Raw genomic sequence first — 21,071 nt, 5'->3', positions numbered from 1 at the left:
TTTCCAGTTTTTGGCCACCACAAAGAGCGCAGCTATGAATATTTTTGTACAAGTCTTTTTGTCCATTATCTCTTTGGGGTACAGACCCAGCAGTGCTATGGCTTGATCAAAGGGTAGATATTATTTTGTCGCCCTTTGGGCATAGTTCCAAATTGCCCTCCAGAATGGTTGGATCAGTTCACAACTCCACCAGCAATGAATTAATGTCCCTATATTGCCACATCCCCTCCAGCATTCATTACTTTCCTTTGCTGTCATGTTAGCCAATCTGCTAGGTGTGAGGTGATACCTCAGAGTTGTTTTGATTTGCATCTTTCTGATTATAAGAGATTTAGAACACTTCTTCATGTGCTTATTAATAGTTTTGATTTCTTTATCTGAAAACTGCCTATCCATGTCCCTTGCCCATTTATCAATTGGAGAATGGCTTGATTTTTTGTACAATTGATTTAGCTCTTTATAAATATGAGTAATTAAACCTTTGTCAGAGGTTTCTATGAAGATTTTTTCCCAATTTGTTGTTTCCCTTCTGATTTTAGTTACATTGGTTTTGTTTGTACAAAAGCTTTTTAGTTTGATGTAGTTTGTGATTCTTTCTATGTCTTGCTTGGTTTTAAAGCCTTTCCCCTCCCAAAGGTCTGACATGAATACTATTCTGTGTTTACCCAATTTACTTATGGTTTCCTTCTTTATGTTTAAGTCACTCACCCATTTTGAATTTATCTTGGTGTAGGGTGTGAGGTGTTGATATATTCCTAGTCTCTCCCACACTGTCTTCCAATTTTCCCAGCAGTTTTATCGAATAGTGGATTTTTGTCCCAAAAGCTGGGATCTTTGGGTTTATCGTATACTGTCTTGCTGAGGTTGCTTTCCCCCAGTCTATTCCACCGATCTTCCTTTCTGTTTCTTAGCCAGTACCAAATTGTTTTGATGACTGCTGCTTTGTAATATAGTTTAAGGTCAGGGACTGCAAGGCCCCAATCATATGTGTTTTTTTTCATTATTTCCCTGGATATCCTTGATCTTTTGTTGTTCCAAATGAATTTTGTTATGTTTTTTTCTAAATCAGTGAAGAAGTATTTTGGTAGTTCAATGGGTATGGCACTAAATAGATAAATAAGTTTGGGTAGGATGGTCATTTTTATTATATTGGCTCGTCCTATCCATGAGCAGTTAATGTTTTTCCAATTGCTCAAGTCTAGTTTTAGTTGTGTGGAGAGTGTTTTGTAGTTGTGTTCATATAGTTCCTGTGTTTGTCTCGGGAGGTAGATTCCTAGGTATTTTATTTTGTCTAAGGTGATTTTGAATGGGATTTCTCTTTCTAGTTCTTGCTGCTGAGCTGTGTTGGAGGTATATAGAAAAGCTGATGATTTATGTGGGTTTATTTTGTATCCTGCAACTTTGCTAAAGTTGTTGATTATTTCAATTAGCTTTTTGGTTGAATCTCTAGGATTCTTTAAGTAGACCATCATGTCATCTGCAAAGAGTGATAACTTGGTCTTGTCCTTGCCTATTTTGATGCCTTCAATTTCTTTTTCTTCTCTAATTGCTACTGCTAGTGTTTCTAGTACAATGTCAAATAGTAGAGGTGATCTTATTGGGAATGCATCTAGTTTATCCCCATTGCAGATGATATTAGCTGATGGTTTTAGATATATACTGTTTATTATTTTTAGGAATGACCCTTCTATTCCTATGCTTTCTAGTGTTTTTAATAGGAATGGGTGTTGTATTTTATCAAATGCTTTTTCTGCATCTATTGAGATAATCATGTGGTTCTTGCTGGTTTGCTTGTTGATGTGGTCAATTATGTGGATGGTTTTCCTAATGTTGAACCAGCCCTGCATCCCTGGTATAAATCCTACTTGATCATGGTGAATGATCCTTCTGATCACTTGCTGGAGTCTTTTTGCTAGTATCCTATTTAGGATTTTTGCATCTATATTCATTAGGGAGATTGGTCTATAGTTTTCTTTCTCTGTTTTTGACCTTCCTGGTTTTGGAATCAGTACCATGTTTGTGTCGTAAAAGGAGTTTGGTAGAACTCCCTCTTTGCTTATTATGTCAAATAGTTTGTATAGTATTGGGATTAACTGTTCTCTGAATGTTTGATAGAATTCACTGGTGAATCCATTTGGCCCTGGGGATTTTTTCTTAGGAAGTTCTTTGATGGCTTGTTGGATTTCATTTTCTTATATGGGATTATTTAAGAATTCTATTTCCTCTTCTGTCAGTCTAGGCAGTTTGCATTTTTGTATATATTCATCCATATCTCCTAAATTGGTGTATTTATTGCCATATAATTGGGCAAAGTAATTTCTAATGATTGCCTTAATTTCCTCTTCATCAGAGGTGCTGTCCCCCTTTTCATCTTTAATGCTGTTAATTTGCTTTTCTTCCTTCCTTTTTTAAATTAGATTGACCAGTACTTTGTCTATTTTGTTTGTTTTTTCAAAGTACCAGCTTCTTGTCTTATTTATTAAATCAATAGTTTTATCACTTTTGATTTTATTAATTTCTCCCTTAATTTTTAGGATTTCTAGTTTGGTTTTCTGCTGGGGGGTTTTAATTTGATTGCTTTTGCGTTTTTTATTTGCATTTCCAATTGATTGATCTCTGCTCTCCCTAGTTTGTTAATATAAGCATTCAGGGATATGAATTTACCTCTGATTACCGCTTTGGCTGCATCCCAAAAGGTTTGAAAGGATGTCTCGCCATTGTCATTTTCCTCGATGAAATTATTAATTGTTCTATGATTTCTTCTTTAACTAATCGGTTTTGGAGTATCATATTGTTTAATTTCCAATTGGTTTTAGATTTGGTTTTCCATGTACCATTACTAATCATTATTTTTATTGCCTTGTGATCTGAAAAGGCTGTATTTATTATTTCTGCTTTTCTGCATTTGTGTGCCATGTTTCTGTGACCTAATGTATGGTCAATCTTTGTGAATGTGCCATGTGGTGCTAAGAAGAAGGTGTATTCCTTTTTATCCCTATTTATTTTTCTCCAGATGTCTATTATTTCTAATTTTTCTAAGATTTCATTCACTTCTTTTACCTCTTTCTTATTTATTTTTTGATTTGATTTATCTAAATTTGATAATGGTTGGTTTAAGTCTCCCACTAATATGGTTTTACTGTCTATTTCTTCCTTCAATTCTCCTAGTTTCTCCATTAGAAATTTGGGTGCTATATTATTTGGTGCATACATGTTGATTAATGATATTTCCTCATTGTCTAAAGTCCCTTTTAAGAAAATATAATTACCTTCCCTTTCCCTTTTGATCAGGTCTATTTTTGCATTGGCTTTATCAGATATCATGATTACCACTCCTGCCTTCTTTCTGTCAGTTGAGGCCCAGAAGGTCTTACTCCATCCTTTAATTCTGACCTTGTGGTTGTCAGCCCGCCTCATGTGTGTTTCTTGAAGACAACATATGATAGGGTTTTGGATTCTAATCCATTCTGCTATTCGTCTATATTTTATGTGTGAGTTCATCCCATTCACGTTCAAAGTTATGATTGTCATTTGTGGACTCCCTGGCATTTTGATATCCTTCCCTAATTCTAACCTTTTCTTCTTCAGCTCTACCTTTTAGTCCAGTGATTTACTTTGAATTAGTCCCCCTTGTCCCCTCCCTTGATATGTTTCCCTTTCTAGTCCCTCCCTTTTGGTTCCCACCCCCCTTTCCCTCTCTTTTTGTTTTCCCTCTCCCCCTCCTCCCCTTGGTTTTCCCTTCTCCCTACCCTTGTTGGGTAAGATAGACTTCAGGATCCCAATGGATCTGGATGTTTTTCCCTCTCAGAGTTGATTTCCCTGAGATTAAGGTTTAAGTAAAAAACCCTTTCTTCCTCTCCTTCTTATAGAAGTTTTCTTCCCCTCCCCTTCCCATGTGAATCTTTGTGTGAGAAAGATTATTCTATTTGGTCTTTCTTTATCCCCTATTTATACATTACATTTCCCCCAAATGTTAGTGTACATAGATTGATATAAATGTAGTCCTTATAGAAGAGAGTTTGAGTAAAAGAAAAAGATAACATTTTTCCTCTTTCCTTAATATTTACCTTTTCAGGTATTCCTTGCTCCTTGTTTTTTGGTATCAAACTTTCCACAGAGCTCTGGTCTTTTCTTTGTAAAAAGTTGGAAGTCTTCTATTTTGTTGAATGCCCATACTTTCCCTTGAAAGTATATAGTCAGTTTTGCTGGGTAGCTGATTCTTGGTTGAAGACCCAGCTCTCCTGCCTTTCTGAAGATCATGTTCCATGCCTTACAATCATTCAGAGTAGAACTTGCAAGGTCTTGTGTGACCCTGATTGGGATTCCTTTATATCTAAATTGTCTTTTTCTGGCTTCCTGTAGGATTTTTTCTTTTGTTTGAACGCTTTGGAATTTGGCAATTACATTCCTGGAGGTTGTCTTTTGGGGGTTTAGTGTAGAAGGTGTTCTGTGAGCTCTGTCAGTGGCTGTATGGCCCCCTTGTTCTAGAATCTCTGGGCAATTTTCTTTGATTATATCTTGTATCACAATGTCGAGTTTGGTTTTTATTTCTGGCTTTTCTGGAAGTCCAATTATTCTTAAATTATCTCTTCTCCCTCTATTTTCCATATCTGTCACCTTGTCGGTGAGATATTTTATGTTCTCTTCTAATTTCTTGGTATTTTGGCTTTGCTTTATTAATTCTTGCTCTTTTACATGATCGTTGTCTTCCATTTGCCTGATTCTGGCCTTTAATGCCTGGTTTTCCTTTTCACTTTGGTCAAACTGGTTTTGTAGATGTGTGAATTTCTTTTGCATTATTTCCCACTTTTCCTCCCAGAAGGCTTCCATCTTTTTGTTCATTTCTGATTCAAATTCTTCATGGGTTTGTGGAGAGTTTCAATTTCCTTTGGAAGGTTTCAGAGCATTTTCTTGTGTATCATCTTCTATCTCCTCTGTATTTTGTATTTTGGTTCCATAGAATGTGTCTAAAGTCGCCCCTTTCTTCTTATTTTTCTTGGGATTTTGGGGCTTCTGTGCTTCTGTGGAGTTTACCATCTCTGAATGGGGAGGATTAGCTTTTCTTATCTCTGTCTGGTGTTCAGAGGCTTTAGTCCTGGGCAGATTGTCGGTTCTATGAGCTTTCCCTGGGTTAAACTGAGTATGCCTTCAGGCAATGACTTTCACTGGAACTGGAATGGAAGGGTCGGACCAGGGGGCCACACTCTCCCCAGGTTCTCTCTGTTTCCCTGCTGCTAAGGTGCCCCCTCGACTGGGTTGGGTTGCTTTCCGGAAGTTGCCTTCAGAATAGCTGGCCGTGAGGCTGTTTTGTTGGCCCTGAGGGTTGCTGTTGTTTCAGAGGACCCTGCTCTCTGAGGGGGCAGGGGCCGCGGCTTCCTGGTGCTCCGAGGGCAGTGACTTTCACTGAGACTTGGATAGCAGGATCCAGCTGGTGAGGCTGTCTTGCCCGCCCTGAGGGTTGCTGTTGTTTCAGAGGACCCTGCTCTCTGTGGGGGAAGGGGCCGCGGTTTCCCGGAGCTCCGAGGGCAGTGACTTTCACTGGGACTCTGATAGAAGGCCCTGAGGGTTGCTGTTGTTTCAGATGACCCTGCTCTCTGAGCGGGGCGGGGCTGAGGCTTCCCGGAACCTTGGACTCTGGGCTCCTACCCCTTAGGTCTGAGTGATCTCGTTTTCTGGCTTTTGAGGGGGGCCGTACCTTTTGATCCAGGTCCAGGTCCAGGAGGAGGATTCCCAGGGTCTATGCTGTTGATCGTTTTGAATTTCGGCGCCTTAGGAGCTTATAGTTTGAGATCGGTCGGGAAGGGTTTTCCGGAGATCTGAACTTTAGCTTTCTCTAAGCCGCCATCTTGACCGGAGGTCTCAAGTTGTAAACTTCTTACTGAACAATGAAAAGTTCCCAACTCATACTTATAGTGAAGCAAAAACCTTAAGCTAGGTCTATTTTTAGATCTAATACAAAAGGGTGCTAAGTACCTATAAAGGTTAAATTAATCGCTAAAAGGTCAAACAACTTACAAAAGGCAAGCTTAACAAAAAGAGATGTGAAGTTTTAATCTACCCAGAGAAGGTGAGAACAAAAGAAGATGTGAACTAAGAATGGATAGTCCTGGGGAAAATGTCTACTGTGATTGGTAGATGTGAAAATATAGGGGAGGTGACATAAGAGAAATTTTTCTTTAAAAGGAGCTGGCTTTCTGAACTTCGGAGTTTGAAGTTAGTTTGGAGGAGCTGGCTCTCTGAACTTAGTTGGAGTTTGGAGTTAGTTGGAGGAGCTGGGTCTCTGAACTCAGTTCAGGAGTTGTGGATTTCAGTGAAGGACTGGAGTTTTGCTTTAGGACGATCTTGTGGTGAGTGATTAAAGATGACTAGTCTCTCTTAAGGCTCAGGCCCTTCCTACTATTTCCTCTTACTCTCTCTCTCTCTCTCTTCCCTTAATTCCTTCATTTGTATTAATTAAAATCTCCATAAAACCCAGCTGACTTGGGTATTTTCATATTTGGGAATTTTTCTCATGGCAACTACTTATTTTTTATTTAAAACAAGACACTAAAAATTATCTTTACAGTTTTGGCAATTCACAGTCTTGAAACCCACATTTTCGCGGTTACAGTAGACAGCATATGGTAGGGTTTTGGATTCTAATCCACTCTGGTATTCACTTGCGTTTTATGGGTGAGTTCATTCCATTCACCTTCAGAGTTATGATTACTAGCTGTGTATTTCCCAGCATTTTGATTTCTACTCCTGATCCTGCCTTTTCTTCTTTCATTATTTCCTTCTTCACCAGTGTTTGTTTTTAATCAGCCCCCCTAGTTCCCACCCTTATTTTACTCCCCTCACTTCTTATCTCCCCCTTATTTTCCCTGTAGTCTTTCTAAAATTAGCCCCCTTTCCCTCCCTTGTATTGCTTCCCTCCCCACCAGTCCGTTTGTTACCCTCTACTCCCCTATAGGGTGCAAATCTAATCTCTGCCCCAATGGATTGAATTGGTCCCTCTTTTGGTAAATTTCAAAGCACGTAAGAGTTGAGTATTTCCTTTCTCCAACCTCTTTACCCTTCCAGTGTATTGATGTTCTCCCCACTCCCACATTAGCTTTTTTGTGATATATAAATTTACCCCCATTTGTTTCTTTTCCTATTTCTTTTAGCATTAACATCTTTTTTAGCTCTAGTAGTGTGTATATATATATACACTCACATGTATATGTATTTATGCATGCATATATCTATATACCTATTTATGTCTTGTCCTTTCATCTTATACAGTTTGTCACTGTTCCCTCTAAGTGTAATTCTTCTAGCTGCCCAGGTGATAAGTTTTTAAGAGTTACCAATGACCTATTTTCTTATAGGGATACATAACATTTTAACTTATTGAGTCTCTTAAAAAAAAGGGTTTTTTGTTTGTTTTGTTTTGTTTTGTTTTTCTTTTTTCCCTTTAAAAAATTATCTTTTGATGATTCTCTTGAGTTCTGTGCTTGGGCATCAAATTTTCTGTTCAGGTCTGGTCTTTCCTATACAAATTCTTGGAATTCTTCTATTTTGTTGAATGACATACTTTCCCCTGTAAGAATGTAGTCAGTTTTGCTGGGTAGTTCATTCTTGGTTGTAGACCTAGTTCCCTTGCTTTCTGGATTATCATATTCCATGCCTTTTCGTCCTTCACTGTGGATGCAGCCAGATCCTGTGTTATCCTCACTGTGGTTCCATGGTATCTGAATGACTTCTTCTTGGCAGTTTGTAATTTCTTTTATTTGGTCTGATAGTTCTTGAGTTTGGCTATAACATTCCTGGGTGTTGTCAGTTGGGGATTAAGTACAGGAGGTGATCTGTGGATTCTTTCAGTATCCACTTTTTCCTCTTGTTCTAGAATATCCGGGCAGTTTTCTTGAATAATTTCCTGTAGTATTGTATCCAGACTTTTTCTTTTGACATGGTCTTCTGGTAGAGCAATGATTCTTAAATTATCTCTCCTTGAACGATTTTCTAAATCCTCTGTTTTGTGAATGAGATGTTTCATATTTTCCTCAAAATTTTCATTCTTTAGATTTTGTTTTATAGTGTCCTGCTCCCTCGTGAGGTCACTTAATTCTAATTGTTCTATTCTGGTTCTTAAAGACTGGATTTCATCCTTGGCTTTTTGGTCATCCTTCTCTTTCTGGTCTGATTTTCTATGGAGGTCATCTTTCATCCTCTTTACCTCATCTTTCATCTCCTTTGCCTCATCTTTCATCTTCTTTACCTCATCCTTCATCCCCTTTGCCTCATTTTCCAGCTGGTTGATTTTGGCTTTCAAGACACTATTTTCTCATTTTAGTTCAAGTGCCTCTGTTTCCAGATGACTTATCATAGTTTTTAAGTTCTTTTCCCAATTGTCTTCAGCCTCTCTTAATTGTGTTTTGAATTTCATTTTGAGTTCTTCCAAAGTCTGTATCCAATTCTCTGGGATTTCTGATTTATCTCTTTCATATCCCTCTCCCTGTGTTCCGTTTGTTGTATAGAAGCTGTCTATTGTAATTTCTTTCTTCTTTTTCTGTTTTGCTCATATTCACCCCTTTTTTTCTCCCCGTATTTGTGCTCTTGCTCCTCTCATTTTTTTGGTTTTGGCAGTTTCTTTCAGTCTCCCTTCTTGGAGCTTTGACAGAAGATCTTTCAGGGCAATCTGTGGGGGGAGGGTGTTGGGGTTTGAGCTTCCCTGTCCTCTGGAGGCTCTTGATTGGATTAAAGTCCAGTAGTCAATGAGGGAAGGGTATGGAGCCTGGGCTTCCCTGAGTTCTGAAGACTTTTGATGGGATTAAGTTTAGCTGGGTTGGGCTGGGTATGCTGAGGCCAAAATGTCCTGGAAGGCTGGAGCAAATATGGAGGATCTCCACAGCTCTGGCCAGGCTGCCAGCTCTATGCTCCCTCTCCAGCTCCTTCCCTGCCATCTATGTTCGATGCTCTGAGCTTGGCACAGCCCTGTCCGCAAGGTACACCCTCCAGACCAGCACCTTTGCTCGCCCAGAGGTTCCCGCTGCTGCTGGAGGCTCAGCACTCTTGGTGTGTGTGGGGAGGGGTCTTGGGACCTTCCTTCTGCCTTCCCCTTTATCCCGAGTGTTCTCGGATTCTGGCTTTTGGGGGGGACATACCTTTTGAATTGAGTCCAGCAGGAGGGTTCCTTGGCTCTATCTTGTTGTTAGGTTTGATTTTCAGCCCCCTTGGGGCATTCAGTTTGTGATTGGTAAGGAAGGGTATTCAGAGGTCTGAACTTCTGTTCTTTCTAGGCCGCCATCTTGATTCCGCCTCCCAAATACTCTCTGATTGCTTTTAGGTGCAGGATGGAACAATTCTTCCAACTCATTGATTTTACTTTACTGAAGAGAATCTGAGAGTCATCTTTCTGCTTAACTGTAGCTTTGTCTTCTTGTTTCATCTATAATGAGAATTTTCGAATGTTTGTAGTTCCTTTTCTCTAGTAGATTTCAGACTCATTGGTCATTGGTCAAATATGTCACAATTAGAATATATCAAGTCTAAGTGAATATTTGTAAATATATATAAAAATATTTTGTAGCATCTTCTATCCCCTTTTCTCTTGTTCTTATAATGGTAAAAAATGAAAGGAAAGGAACAGGCAGTTTTCAAATAAGGGGTCCAATAACATTGATGGTTCTTTTAAAATTTTTATTTGGTTCAGGCATCTCTATGGGCAAGAAATTTATCTCCTGGTGGTCAGACTTCTGGTGATCAATCTCTCTGTGTTCAATGGGCTGTTTCCTTATTACACAGACGCAGTAGATATCTGGGAACATATCAGTCTTTATGACTTAGGTAGAACTTGCTAGAGTGTATATTAGGTTGAGAACCGTGGGTCATTAGCAGAACAGAACTTTTATGTATGGTAGCAAGGTGCTATATATGAAAGTTCTTAAATGGTATAATGATGATGATGGTAAGATGATGGATGTTTTTTTTCCAAAATATTATTTTAACTAAATCAGTTTTAATGTATGCATGGATATCTCCAAACTTGATGGTAATAGTATCATAAACATTTACTTGAATTGCTAAGTTATGTAGTATTTTTTCTCTCTGTATCTAGGATGATTGAGGAAAGTGGGAATAAGAGGAAGACCATGGCAGAGAAGAGGCAGCTGTTTATGGAAATGCGTGAGTTCCCAGTTCTTTTGTGTTCCAATTTGTTTTTGTGGGTATTATATTCATTTTTTTTTCAAATGTTACTGACTTTAATTAGCCAAAAGTTTAAAATTAAATTTTTTAGAAATAGAAACATCAGAATGAAATATGACTTCTGTGTCAAGGAACCCACCCCTCCCCCTTCCTGAGTAACTTTACCTGTCTATCAAACATTCTTGACATACCACAGTTGTGCCAGGGTTGAGGCGGTGTACATTCTGTACACCAATATCAGTTAAGGTTTGGGGCAGATGAGGGGAGATGGACAAGAAGACCGGGGGAGACTGAAGAGAAGACCATGGGAGAAGCATGAGGAGAAGGGACAGTGTAGGAGGTGAGTGGGAATGAGGAAGATACGTGCAGGCTAGGCAGCATGCAGTCAGGTTACTTAGGAATGATTGTCTACCCTTCCTAAAAAAACTTTATAAAATATATATCTCTGGGTAGAAGAAATATTATTAATTTTAATTATTACACTTCTTTCAAAAGTGTTTTTATGAATGCTAAGAATACACATTGAATTTCTTTTAATTCATGTTTCTTTTGGCTTTAGAACAATAGATTTTCTTTTCTTTTTTCATTTCTTTTTTTTTACAACAAGAATATTTATGGAAAGTGTTTAATATCAAACAATCAATGAAACAACAAGTTATTTATTAATTATCAACTTTGCTTCATGCACTACCAAATGTTACTTGGAATACGAAGACAGAAATTCAATAGTCTTTGTTCTCAATGGGCTTACATTCTATAGAGTGAGAGAAACAATATGTACAAAACATATACATATAAATAAATACAAAATATATGCAAGGTAAACTTTTAGTTAATTTTAACTAGGGCTACTAGTAGCTTGAGGGAGTAGGAAAGTTCTCCTGTAGAAGGAATGTATAAGCTGAGCTGCTTTTTTGAAAATAAATTTTTATTGATAACTTTGTTTTGAAGTTACCTGAATTCCTTATATCTTCTCCCCCACTCCCAAAGAACCATCCTTTTAAAAATAATATTTTATAATTTTCCAAAAAATTACATGTAAAACTAAATTTTAATGTTCAGTTTTTTTAAAAATTTGAGTTCCAAATTCTTTCTCTTCCTCTCAACCCTCCTCCCTCCTTAAGATGGCAGGTAATCTGATGTAGATTTACATATTAGTCATTTTTTGGAAGAGATCTCAATGAAAAAGCAGTGTGGGGAGGAGGAGGTGGTAGTGAAATATAATATCTTTTGGCCTGCATTCAGGTTCTGATCAGTTCTTTATCTGGAAGCAGATGGTATTTTTCATACAAGTTTCTGAGATTATTTTGGATCATAGTATTGCTGAGAATAACTAGGTAATTAAGAGTTCATCAAAAAAGTTCTGTTACTAGATACAGTGTTCTTTGTTATGCTCATTTCACTTTGCATCAGTTCATGTAAGTCTTCCTAGGTTTTTCCAAAATCATCCTGTTCTCCATTTCTTATAGCACCAGTGCAGTATTTAGGGGAAAACTTATAACTCTAAAAACATATATCAATAAAAGATAAAAAGATCAGAACAATGACTTGGTCATGCAACTAAAAAAACTAGAAAAAGAAAAAATGAAAAATCCCCAATTAAACACCAAAATAGAAATCCTTAAAATAAAAGGAGAAATTAACAAAATTGAAAGTAAATGATAAAACTATTAAAACTAGGACCTGGAGCTAGTTATATGAAAGAAAATGGATAAATACTTGGTTAATTAAATTAAAGGAAAAAGAACAAAACCAAATTACCAAATCAAAAATGAAAAGGATCACCATCAATGAAGACACAATTAAAGCAATTATTAGGAGTTAGATGCCTGTAAAATTGACAATCTAAGTGAAATCAATGAATATTTATAAAAATGCAAATAACTCAGATTAACAGAAGAGGAAATAGAGTACTTAAATATCTTTATCTTGGAAAGCAAAATTGGGAAAGCCATAAGAGCTCTATCCCCAGGAGCAAATGGATTTATAAGTGAATTCTACCAAACATTTATGGAACAGTTTTAGAATTATATAAACCATTTGAAAAAATAGGCAAAGAAGAAGTAATACCAAATTACTTCTATGACATAAATATATATTTAAACTCTTTCCTTCCATTTTTGAATCCCTATTGTGTATTGGTTCCAAGGCAGAAGAGTTGTAAGGACTGGTCACTGAAGATTAAGTGGTTTGCCCAAGGTCACATAGTAGGAAGTGTGAAGTCTGATCTGCACCCAAGACTTCCTGGCTCTCAATTTACTGAGCCACCTAGTTGTCCCCAATTAATATGGTATTGACATCTAAACCAGAGAGAACTAAAATAGAGGAGGAAAACTATGGACCAATTTCCCTAATAAGTACTTATGCAAAAATTTTAAATAAAATACTAGTAGGGAGATTATATCAATATATATTATGAATATGTGGGATTTATACATGGGATATATATAAGTACAAGCCTGATTCAATATTAGGAAAACTATAAGCATAATCAACTATATAGATAACAAAAACAACAAAAATCATCTATCAGCAGATGCAAAAATAGCTTTTGCCAAAATACAATACCCATTCCTGTTAAAAAACACACACACAAAAATCAGTGGATCCTTTATTAAAATGATACATAGTATCATTTCTAAAATCAAGAGTAAGCATTACTTCTAATGGGGATAAATTTGAAGTTTTCTCAGTAAGATGAAGGGTGAATTGAGATGTTCATTATCATTGTTATTCAGTATTGTACTAGAAATGCTAGCTATAGCAATGAAATGAAAAACGACAGAATAAGAATAGTAATGGGAAACAAAATGATTACTCTTTATAGATAATATGTTAGACTTAGAGAACCCTAGAGAATCATCTGAAAAACTAGTTGAAGCAATCAACAGCTTTAGCAAAGTTGCAGGATGTGAAATAAACCTACATAAATAATCAGTATTTTTGATCAACAAATGGAAGAGATAGAAAGAAATCTATTTAAAGTAACTGCAGACAGCATTAAAGTACTTGGGAGTCTACCTGCCAAGACAAACCCAGGGATTTTATGAGCACATTTTTCGCACAAATAAAGTCATCTACACAATTGGAGCAGTATTAATAGCTTAAAAGTAGCCTGAATCAATGTGACAAAAATGACAATTTTACTGAGATTAATTTACTTCTTATATGTCATACCAAGAATTATTTTATAGAATTAGAAAAATAGTAATAAAATAATAAACAAATCTGGAAGATCAAAAGATCAAGAGTATCAAGAAAATTAATTTTAAAAATGCAGAGGAAGGCAGCCTAGCAGTACCATATTTCAAACTATATTACAAAGCAATAATTATCAAAGCAGTCTGGTACTGGCTAACAAATGGAGTGGTAGATCAGTGAAATAGATTAGGTATACAAATACAGTAGTAAATGATTATAATAATCAAGTGTTTGATAAATAGCAAGATTCAAGGTAAAAACTCACCATTTGACAAAAATTGGGAAAACTAGAAAGCATTTTGGCAGAAACTAGGCATAGACTAATAAAATCTCAATACCATATATTGAAGTTCAAAAGTATAAGTGATTTAGACATAAAGGGTGGTATTGTAAGTAAATAAGGCACATGCCAGATCTATGGAAAAGGGAAGAATTCATGATCATATAAGAAATATAAAATTTCAAAACTTTTGAAGAAACAAAATCAATGTAACTAAAATCAGAAGGAAAACAGGAAACTGGAAGAAAATATTCATAGCAAACTCCTCTAATAAAGGCCTCATTTCTCAAATATTTAAAGTAGAGTCAAATTTATACAAATCTGACTCTCCAATTAAGGGATATGAAAAGGCAGTTCTCAGAAGAAATAAAAAAATGTCAATAGTCACATGAAAAATGTTCTAAATCACTATTGATTAAGAAAAAGCAAATTAAAACAACTCTGAGATACCACCTCTCACTTTACAGATTGGCTAATATAACAGAAAATGAAAATTAAAAATGTTGTAAGGTATGTGGAAAAATAGCTAGACTAATACACTTGGTAGAGTCATGAACTAGTTCAATGGTTCTGAAGAACAATTTGGAACTATACCCACAGGACTCTAAAATTATGCCTACCCTCTGATCCAGGAATTCCACTACTAGGTCTTTCTCCCAAGGAGATCAAAGAAAAAGGGAGAGGGTCTATTTGTACAAAATATTTCTAGTAGATCTTTTTTTGTGGTGGCAAAGAATTGGAAATTGAGGGGTATAAAAATAAAATTTTGAGCTATAAAATAAAATATTTAGATGGAAAAACTATTCCAAAATAGGTTCAAAACTTTTCAAAAATGTTTAACTTGCCAATCAGGTTCATACTGTTTGGATACTTTTGATAGAGGTAATCAAAAGTATCCTCAGTGATGAAGTGAAGCTCAAATGTGAACTTCCCTTCAGGGCCAGGCGCAAGGATGCTAAAGAGACTCTTATTATGAACATAAAATGTTTATTGAAATATATGAGGATAAATAAAGGATTTCTACTTCTAAGGGATTCTAAAGTTACCCAAATAAACTCCCAGGTTCCACAAGGAACCGCTTCTCCTGTGTTTCACAGGCTATACTAAATCCTCTCTGATCTGACTAACCCAAGTTTATACTATCTAAATAAAACTATCACTATTATCCATATAAATCTTAACTTCACCTTCAAATTATAAAATAGCAAAGGCTAGCTGGTTGCATCTCAATAAGAATCAAGTTAGGACTCTGAGTCTGAATAGACTCAGAGTCTAAACCAAAGACCAGGTTTTTCTTTGGTCTTCTCAGAGTTAAACAATTTATAAAAACCACAATAGTCAATAGTGTTTCCATAGTTGGGAAAGGAAAACACTGAGCTCCTTCAGATCTTTCCCTCAGACAGAGAGAGAGGCAAAGATGTTACCTCCTCAAGCCCTGAGAGAGAGTCTCTGAGAGTGTGTTTCTGCTAATGGCCAGAGAGAGTAATTGACATAGAAAAACGGTTATAACTGTCAGCAGTTGAAATTAACACACTCTCTCAGCTCTGCTTCAAACTCCAATTCTTTTTTCAAGCTAGCCACTTTACTTATCCTTAAACTAATAAAATGAAATTGGAGAATAGCTGAATAAGTTGCAGTATAAGATTGTAAAGGAATACTATTGTGCTTTAAGAAATGATGAGCAGGATAGTTTCAGAAAAACCTTGATAGACTTCTATGAACTGAAGCAAAGTGAGGGGGAAAAGGTGAATGTTTTGCTCAGGAACAGTGATCTTATATGATGATCAATTATGAAAGACTTGGTACTCTCATCAAGACAATAGTCTAAAACAGTTCCAAAAGGACCCATGATAAACAATGCTATCCACTTCCAGAGAGAGCACTAATGTACCCTGAATGCAGATTGACACATAGTTTTTTCACTTTCCTCCTTTTTCTTTTTCTTCTTTTTTTGGGGGGGACATGGCTGATACAGAAATATATTTTGCATGACTTCACATATATAATTGATATATTGCTTGCTTTCTTAATAGGTTGGGGTGGGGTTGGTGGGATGGAAAGAATTTGGAACTCAAAAATTAAAAAAATGTTAAAAATTAAGACAAAACAAAACAAAAAAGCTTGACATCTAATTGGATATTTTGGATGAAGGAAAATGAAGAGTTGAGGGAGGCTTCAGGGTTCTGAATCTGGGTACCTAGAAGAATATTGGTACTTTTGACACTAATTAGGAAGTTTGGAAGAGATAAGGGTGAATTTGAGGGAAAGATGTATTCTGAATTGAATTTAAGATGGCTTTGGGTCTTTTAGAAATGTCCCATAAGCAATTAGTGCCATGGGACTTGAGATTTAGAGTTGGATATATAGATGTAAAAGTTGTCTGAGTAGAAATGAAAAGTAAACTGATGGGAATTAATCAAAGCAACAAAAGAGAAAATAGAGACAATAGGCTTACGACAGTCCTTAAGATACATCCTTAGGTGGAGGGACATAGGTGATCCTTCAAAGGAGACTGAGGAGGAGTGGCCACACTGGTAAAAGGAGAACCAGGTATGAGAAAATGTCATACATTCCAGGAGAAAAGAAATGATTAATGGGGTGAAAATATTATAGAGAAATAAAGAGCCAGAAAGACATGAATAGACTTCCTAGCCATGTGACTCCAGGCAAGTCATTTAACCCCTGTTTGCCTCAGTTTCCTCATCTGGTAATTAGGGATTATAATAACACCCACTTTCCATAATTGTGAGAATTCAATGAGATAATAATTGTAAAGCACTTATATAGTCCCTGGCACATAGTAAACTCTATATAAATGTTAATAATAATGGACAGCTAAGTCAGTGATGGTGAACCTATGCCACAGGTGCCAGAGATTGCACACAGAGCTCTCTCTGTGGGCACATGCCAGAGTTGGTTACTAGAAAGGCAGAGGGACTTCAATGGAGCTGCTCCCCTCCCCCTTTCTACCACACCTGATGACATTTTTTCACATCCCCACCCCTCTGCCCAGCAGCCCAGTGGGAGCACACAAGGAGTAAGGTGGGCAGCTGACAGACAGCAGAGCTGGAGGGGAGAGAGCGTTCTGGCCCCTCTCTACACTCACTGAGGACAATTCACCCGCCCCTCAGCCCAGCAACCCAAAGGGAGTGTTTCCTTCCTCCCCTGTGTGGGATAAGGCAGAGTGGGGCACTTGGTCAGGGGTGGGGTGGGGATGGGGTCAGAGCAGGGCCTGGCACCCCATTTCTAAAAGGTTCCCCATCTTTGAGCTAGGTGGTACAGTGTATAGAGTGCCAGAATTGAAGTCAGGAAGACTTCCTGAGTTTAAATCTGATCTCAGACACTTGATAAGTGTGTAACCCTGGGCAAGCTATTTAACCTTGTATATTTCAGTTCCTTTAAATGACGGAGAAGGAAATGGCAAACCACCCCAGTATCTTTGCTAGGAAAACCCCAAAAGGTGGTCAGGAAGGGTTGACCATGACTGAAATGACTGAACAATCAAAATTAATGTAATATTATGATGTAATAACAATAATAATTTTTAAATCACTAGGGTTAGGTATAGTGTTAGCTGCTTATAGAAAGGGATTTCCCCCCCTTTTCTTTTTATACTCACTGCTGAGTATAATATCTGGTACTTAGTAAATGCTTAATAAATGCTTATCAATTAATTATCACATTAACTAGTGTGTACAAGGGAATGACCAGAGAAAAGAAAAATTGAATTTTGAAGAAATGCCTCAGATGATGAGCAAATTGAACCCCATAAGACCTGTGGGGATGGGATAGAATTCCAGCCAGGCTCAAAAGCAGCTTGAAGAAAAGACCAAACTTCTTGTCTTGGGTTCTTTGGGAGCTGGGAGGGAGAACTACTTGGCTGTGAAGATACCAAATCTCTCAAACCTCTTTACTTGAACAGAAGAAGATCTAATTTCTCAACTGGTGGCAATCTTTGGGATAAAGACTCTCTTGTTCCCTTAGGGGAACACAGAGCTTATTTCTGAAGAAGATTCCCTAGTCAAACTCTCAAAAGCTATATAGGGAAGATACCTTAAGGATTTCCTCTTCCCCCTGTCCTTTCATTACCTTTTCAACAACTTTATATCCAAATAAACTAGACATCTTGATTTATAATAGAACCTGAATCAGAGTCCATATGTTAGGAGGGGAACTTCAAAACCCATCATTTCAAGAAGGAGGGTGAGAGATAATCTGACTTATTCTTTAGTCTAGTCAAACTGACTCCACTGGTAAACAGCTCAGCTTGGGGAAAGGGGAGGAAGGAAGGAATGAAGTGTTACGTTGTACTCAATCCCCAAATAGCTGAATATTGGTTCCTCTTCTTTAAAGTCCCCCTTGCTAATACACTAGATATTGTAGTGCAGTGGAAAGAATGTTCCATTTGGAGTCAAGATTCCTGGATTTAGATCCACGTCCTGTCATTTACTACTACCTATTTCATCTTGGGCAAGTGGAATGGGCTGCCTTAGGAGGTAGTGATTTCATTTGAGAGTAAGCCAAGTAAAGGGTATTTGACTGTTATTCTGGTATATTGAGTGAGGATTCTTTTTTTCAACATAGATTGAACAGATGGATCCCTTCCCATTCTCAAATTCTGTGATTCCACAATGTCACTTGACATCTTTGTGCCCCTGGTTTCTCATAAAATGAAAGGTTTGGAATAGATGATTTAAAGTCTTCAGCATTGTTCTTGGCAATTAGAAGGTGTTTAGTATATGTTTGTTGAATGAGTCCAACTCAAAATCTATTAAGATGGGTGAATATCATTGTTAAGAAGCATCAAATCTGGGGGTAGCTGGGTGGCTCAGTGGATTGAGAGCTAGGCCTAGAGATGAGAGGTCCTGGGTTCAAATTTGACCTCAGACACTTCATAGCTTTGTGATCCTGGGCAAGTCACTTAACCCCCATTGCCTTGCTCTTATGACTCTTTAGTCTTGGAATCAATATACAATACTGATTCTAAGATGTAAGGTAATTAAAAAATAGTAAGGTAAAGGTTTAAAAAAAGAAGTAGCATCAAATCTATTTATTTATTTTGTTTATTTATTTGTTTATTTATTTATTTGTTTATTCATTCATTCATTCATTCATTCATTTATTTATTTATTTATTATTTTTTAAAAACCCTTACCTTCCGTCTTGGAGTCAATACTATGTATTGGCTCCAAGGCAGAAGAGTGGTATGGGCTAGGCAATGGGGGTCAAGTGACTTGCCCAGGGTCACATAGCTGGGAAGTGTCTGAGGCCAGATCATCAAATCTCTTTCTTGCCCAAGATTTTGGTTCAGGTCCTTCTTATACGAACAAAGGCAATGAATTGTAGTGGATCGAGAACTGTCCTTAGAAGTAGAAAGATCTGGGTTCAAGTTCTGTTTCTAACATCCAAGCAGTGTGACCCTGGTCAAGTATTTAACCCCACAGCACTTCAAACCTCTCTCAAAGATCCTCTAGTTATATAGCATGTGCTTATCTTATGTATTGGTAGAAGGAGTGTTCCACTCAGAGTTTTTTATACCAACGAATAAAAAAAAATTTTTAAGGAAATTTTTTCTTCTGGTAAAGAAAAATAAAATTTCATATCATGGTTATACTTATAAATGATATGTGCAGCATTATGATATTTAAGTGTCCCACTTTTTATACTGATATAGGTTTATAATGTAGCTTTTATTAGATTAAACATTTCACATTATGTAGGCCATTTCATATAGCAGTAAAAAATGGAGACTCTGAGGTATGAATGGGTGATGTGACTTTGAATAAGTATGAACTTCTTGTTGAAGTAGAAATGACAGGAAGCTGGCGAAGAAGTGATCTGACATTCTGCCTTAGAGTTTGTTATAAACAAGGCAGGAAATGTCATATTTAGAAGCCAAGATTTGGGAAGAGGAGATCTTAAAGATTTCCTTTGATTGCTAGATCCTGTGGTCTAAAATTCTGTGGGGGCATTTTGGCAATTGAGGAATGGGGAAATGCTTCCAAGAATAAAATTCTGAGAATATGAACAAAAATCATTCCATTGAGGGATAACCAAACTGGCAATTAGATTCTTCTAACCTAGTGTAGCTGGTCCTCAGATAATAGATATGGCTCAGACAAAGAGTTTTTTTTATTTGGTAGACTCCTTTAGAGTGTTTCATTCTGCTGAGATTACCTTGGAAATAAAAATGTAGAGATGTTTAGAGATACAGTTGTTGATGTCCAGGAACGTCATCAATCAGCTTAGATTTTTAAAAAGGATTTCTATAATAAATGGAACACAAGAGTAAGTAACTTGTGATGAATATAAAACAGCATAGTTATCTAAGAAGTGTGTTGGGAATATTAAAGCTTAGAGAAGTTCACTGAAGGAAATGAACTGTTGCTCCAGTAGGGTAAGAGGATGATAATGTTTGATGGAGGAAATCCTTTAACTGTTTTTAGTTTCTCTTTTCTCTCATAAGAAAAAATGATTAGGAATTATACTGTAAGGGATAAAAATTATGGTTGGACTGAATATTTTAAGAGTATGGTCACCAGGAATTTAATTATTAAATTCCAATGAATTACTCAAGTCAGAATGGCTTTTATGGTAGTTTTATTTACAAATAGAAAGAAAGGGGGGAGAGAGAGAGAAGAGAAAGAGAGAGAGAGCGAGAGCAAGCTTCTCTGGCCTGCTCTGAGCCAGGCAGGGCTTCAGAGGCCCCAGCAAAGGGGGGCACAGAGTACTAATTAAACAAGGCTTCCAGCCATGAGGCCTCCTCCATGACTAGGGGCCTCTCCAGAGGCTACTGCCTCCAGAAAAGCCAAGGAAAGGGAGTCAGCCCTTTTAACCTACCCACTCATGTGTGAGTCCAAAAAGAAGCAGCCTGAGGTCTCAAGCCTGAGCTCTTCCAAGGCCAAGTTCAAAGGTGAAGACCCCTCACAGGAAGTGACCACCAAATTTAAAGACAGTTCTTTGCATCACTTCCTGTGGCTGTGGTCCATCTTTATGTGTACGAATGGCAGCTTAAACTTGGCTTCGAACTGCTTCTGGGGGAAGTCAGTTGTTTCTGATTTGTCACTTGCTAGCACACCTTTCATGGACCCCCCCTCCCCACTTAATCCTTAAGTGGGGGTGTATACTAAATCTAAAGAATAAGTAGGGTGGAGTTAATCCCATCTTCACAATACCTTGGACATAATTAATCAAGAATTGAAATTCAGTGTAGGGGAGGAGATGGTAGGAGAGTGCTTGGCACTTCTCAGTGAGTTAGTCAATAGGCCCAGACATACTCCATCCAAAACAACTTGGATGAATGTTGTGGATATGATTATTAAATTGGTCAGTAATCTTTGAAAATATAGGATAGCAGATGGACATATATTTTCCTAATTTTCACAAAGGAGAAGATAGATTTATCAGACTGAAGGATGAA

The 21,071-nt window shown here is 37.1% G+C and overlaps 1 protein-coding gene across 12 annotated transcripts in view; it reads left to right on the top strand.

Annotated features, from left to right (window-relative positions):
• Positions 1 to 21,071, top strand: part of DTNB (dystrobrevin beta) — a 398,765-nt gene that overhangs the window by 45,184 nt on the left and 332,510 nt on the right. For all 12 annotated transcript variants that reach the window (XR_008915458.1, XM_056813141.1, XM_056813139.1 and 9 more), the window contains exon 2: positions 10,082 to 10,149. Coding sequence is in view for 11 of the 12 variants with exons in the window: in XM_056813141.1 (XP_056669119.1) it covers positions 10,083 to 10,149 (67 nt within the window). In the remaining variant the exon portion in view is untranslated. The remainder of the gene's footprint in view (positions 1 to 10,081; positions 10,150 to 21,071) is intronic.

This window comes from Monodelphis domestica, chromosome 1 (assembly GCF_027887165.1).
Source record: "Monodelphis domestica isolate mMonDom1 chromosome 1, mMonDom1.pri, whole genome shotgun sequence".
Lineage (NCBI taxonomy): Eukaryota > Metazoa > Chordata > Mammalia > Didelphimorphia > Didelphidae > Monodelphis > Monodelphis domestica.
This window is presented reverse-complemented; position numbering and strand designations above follow the sequence as displayed.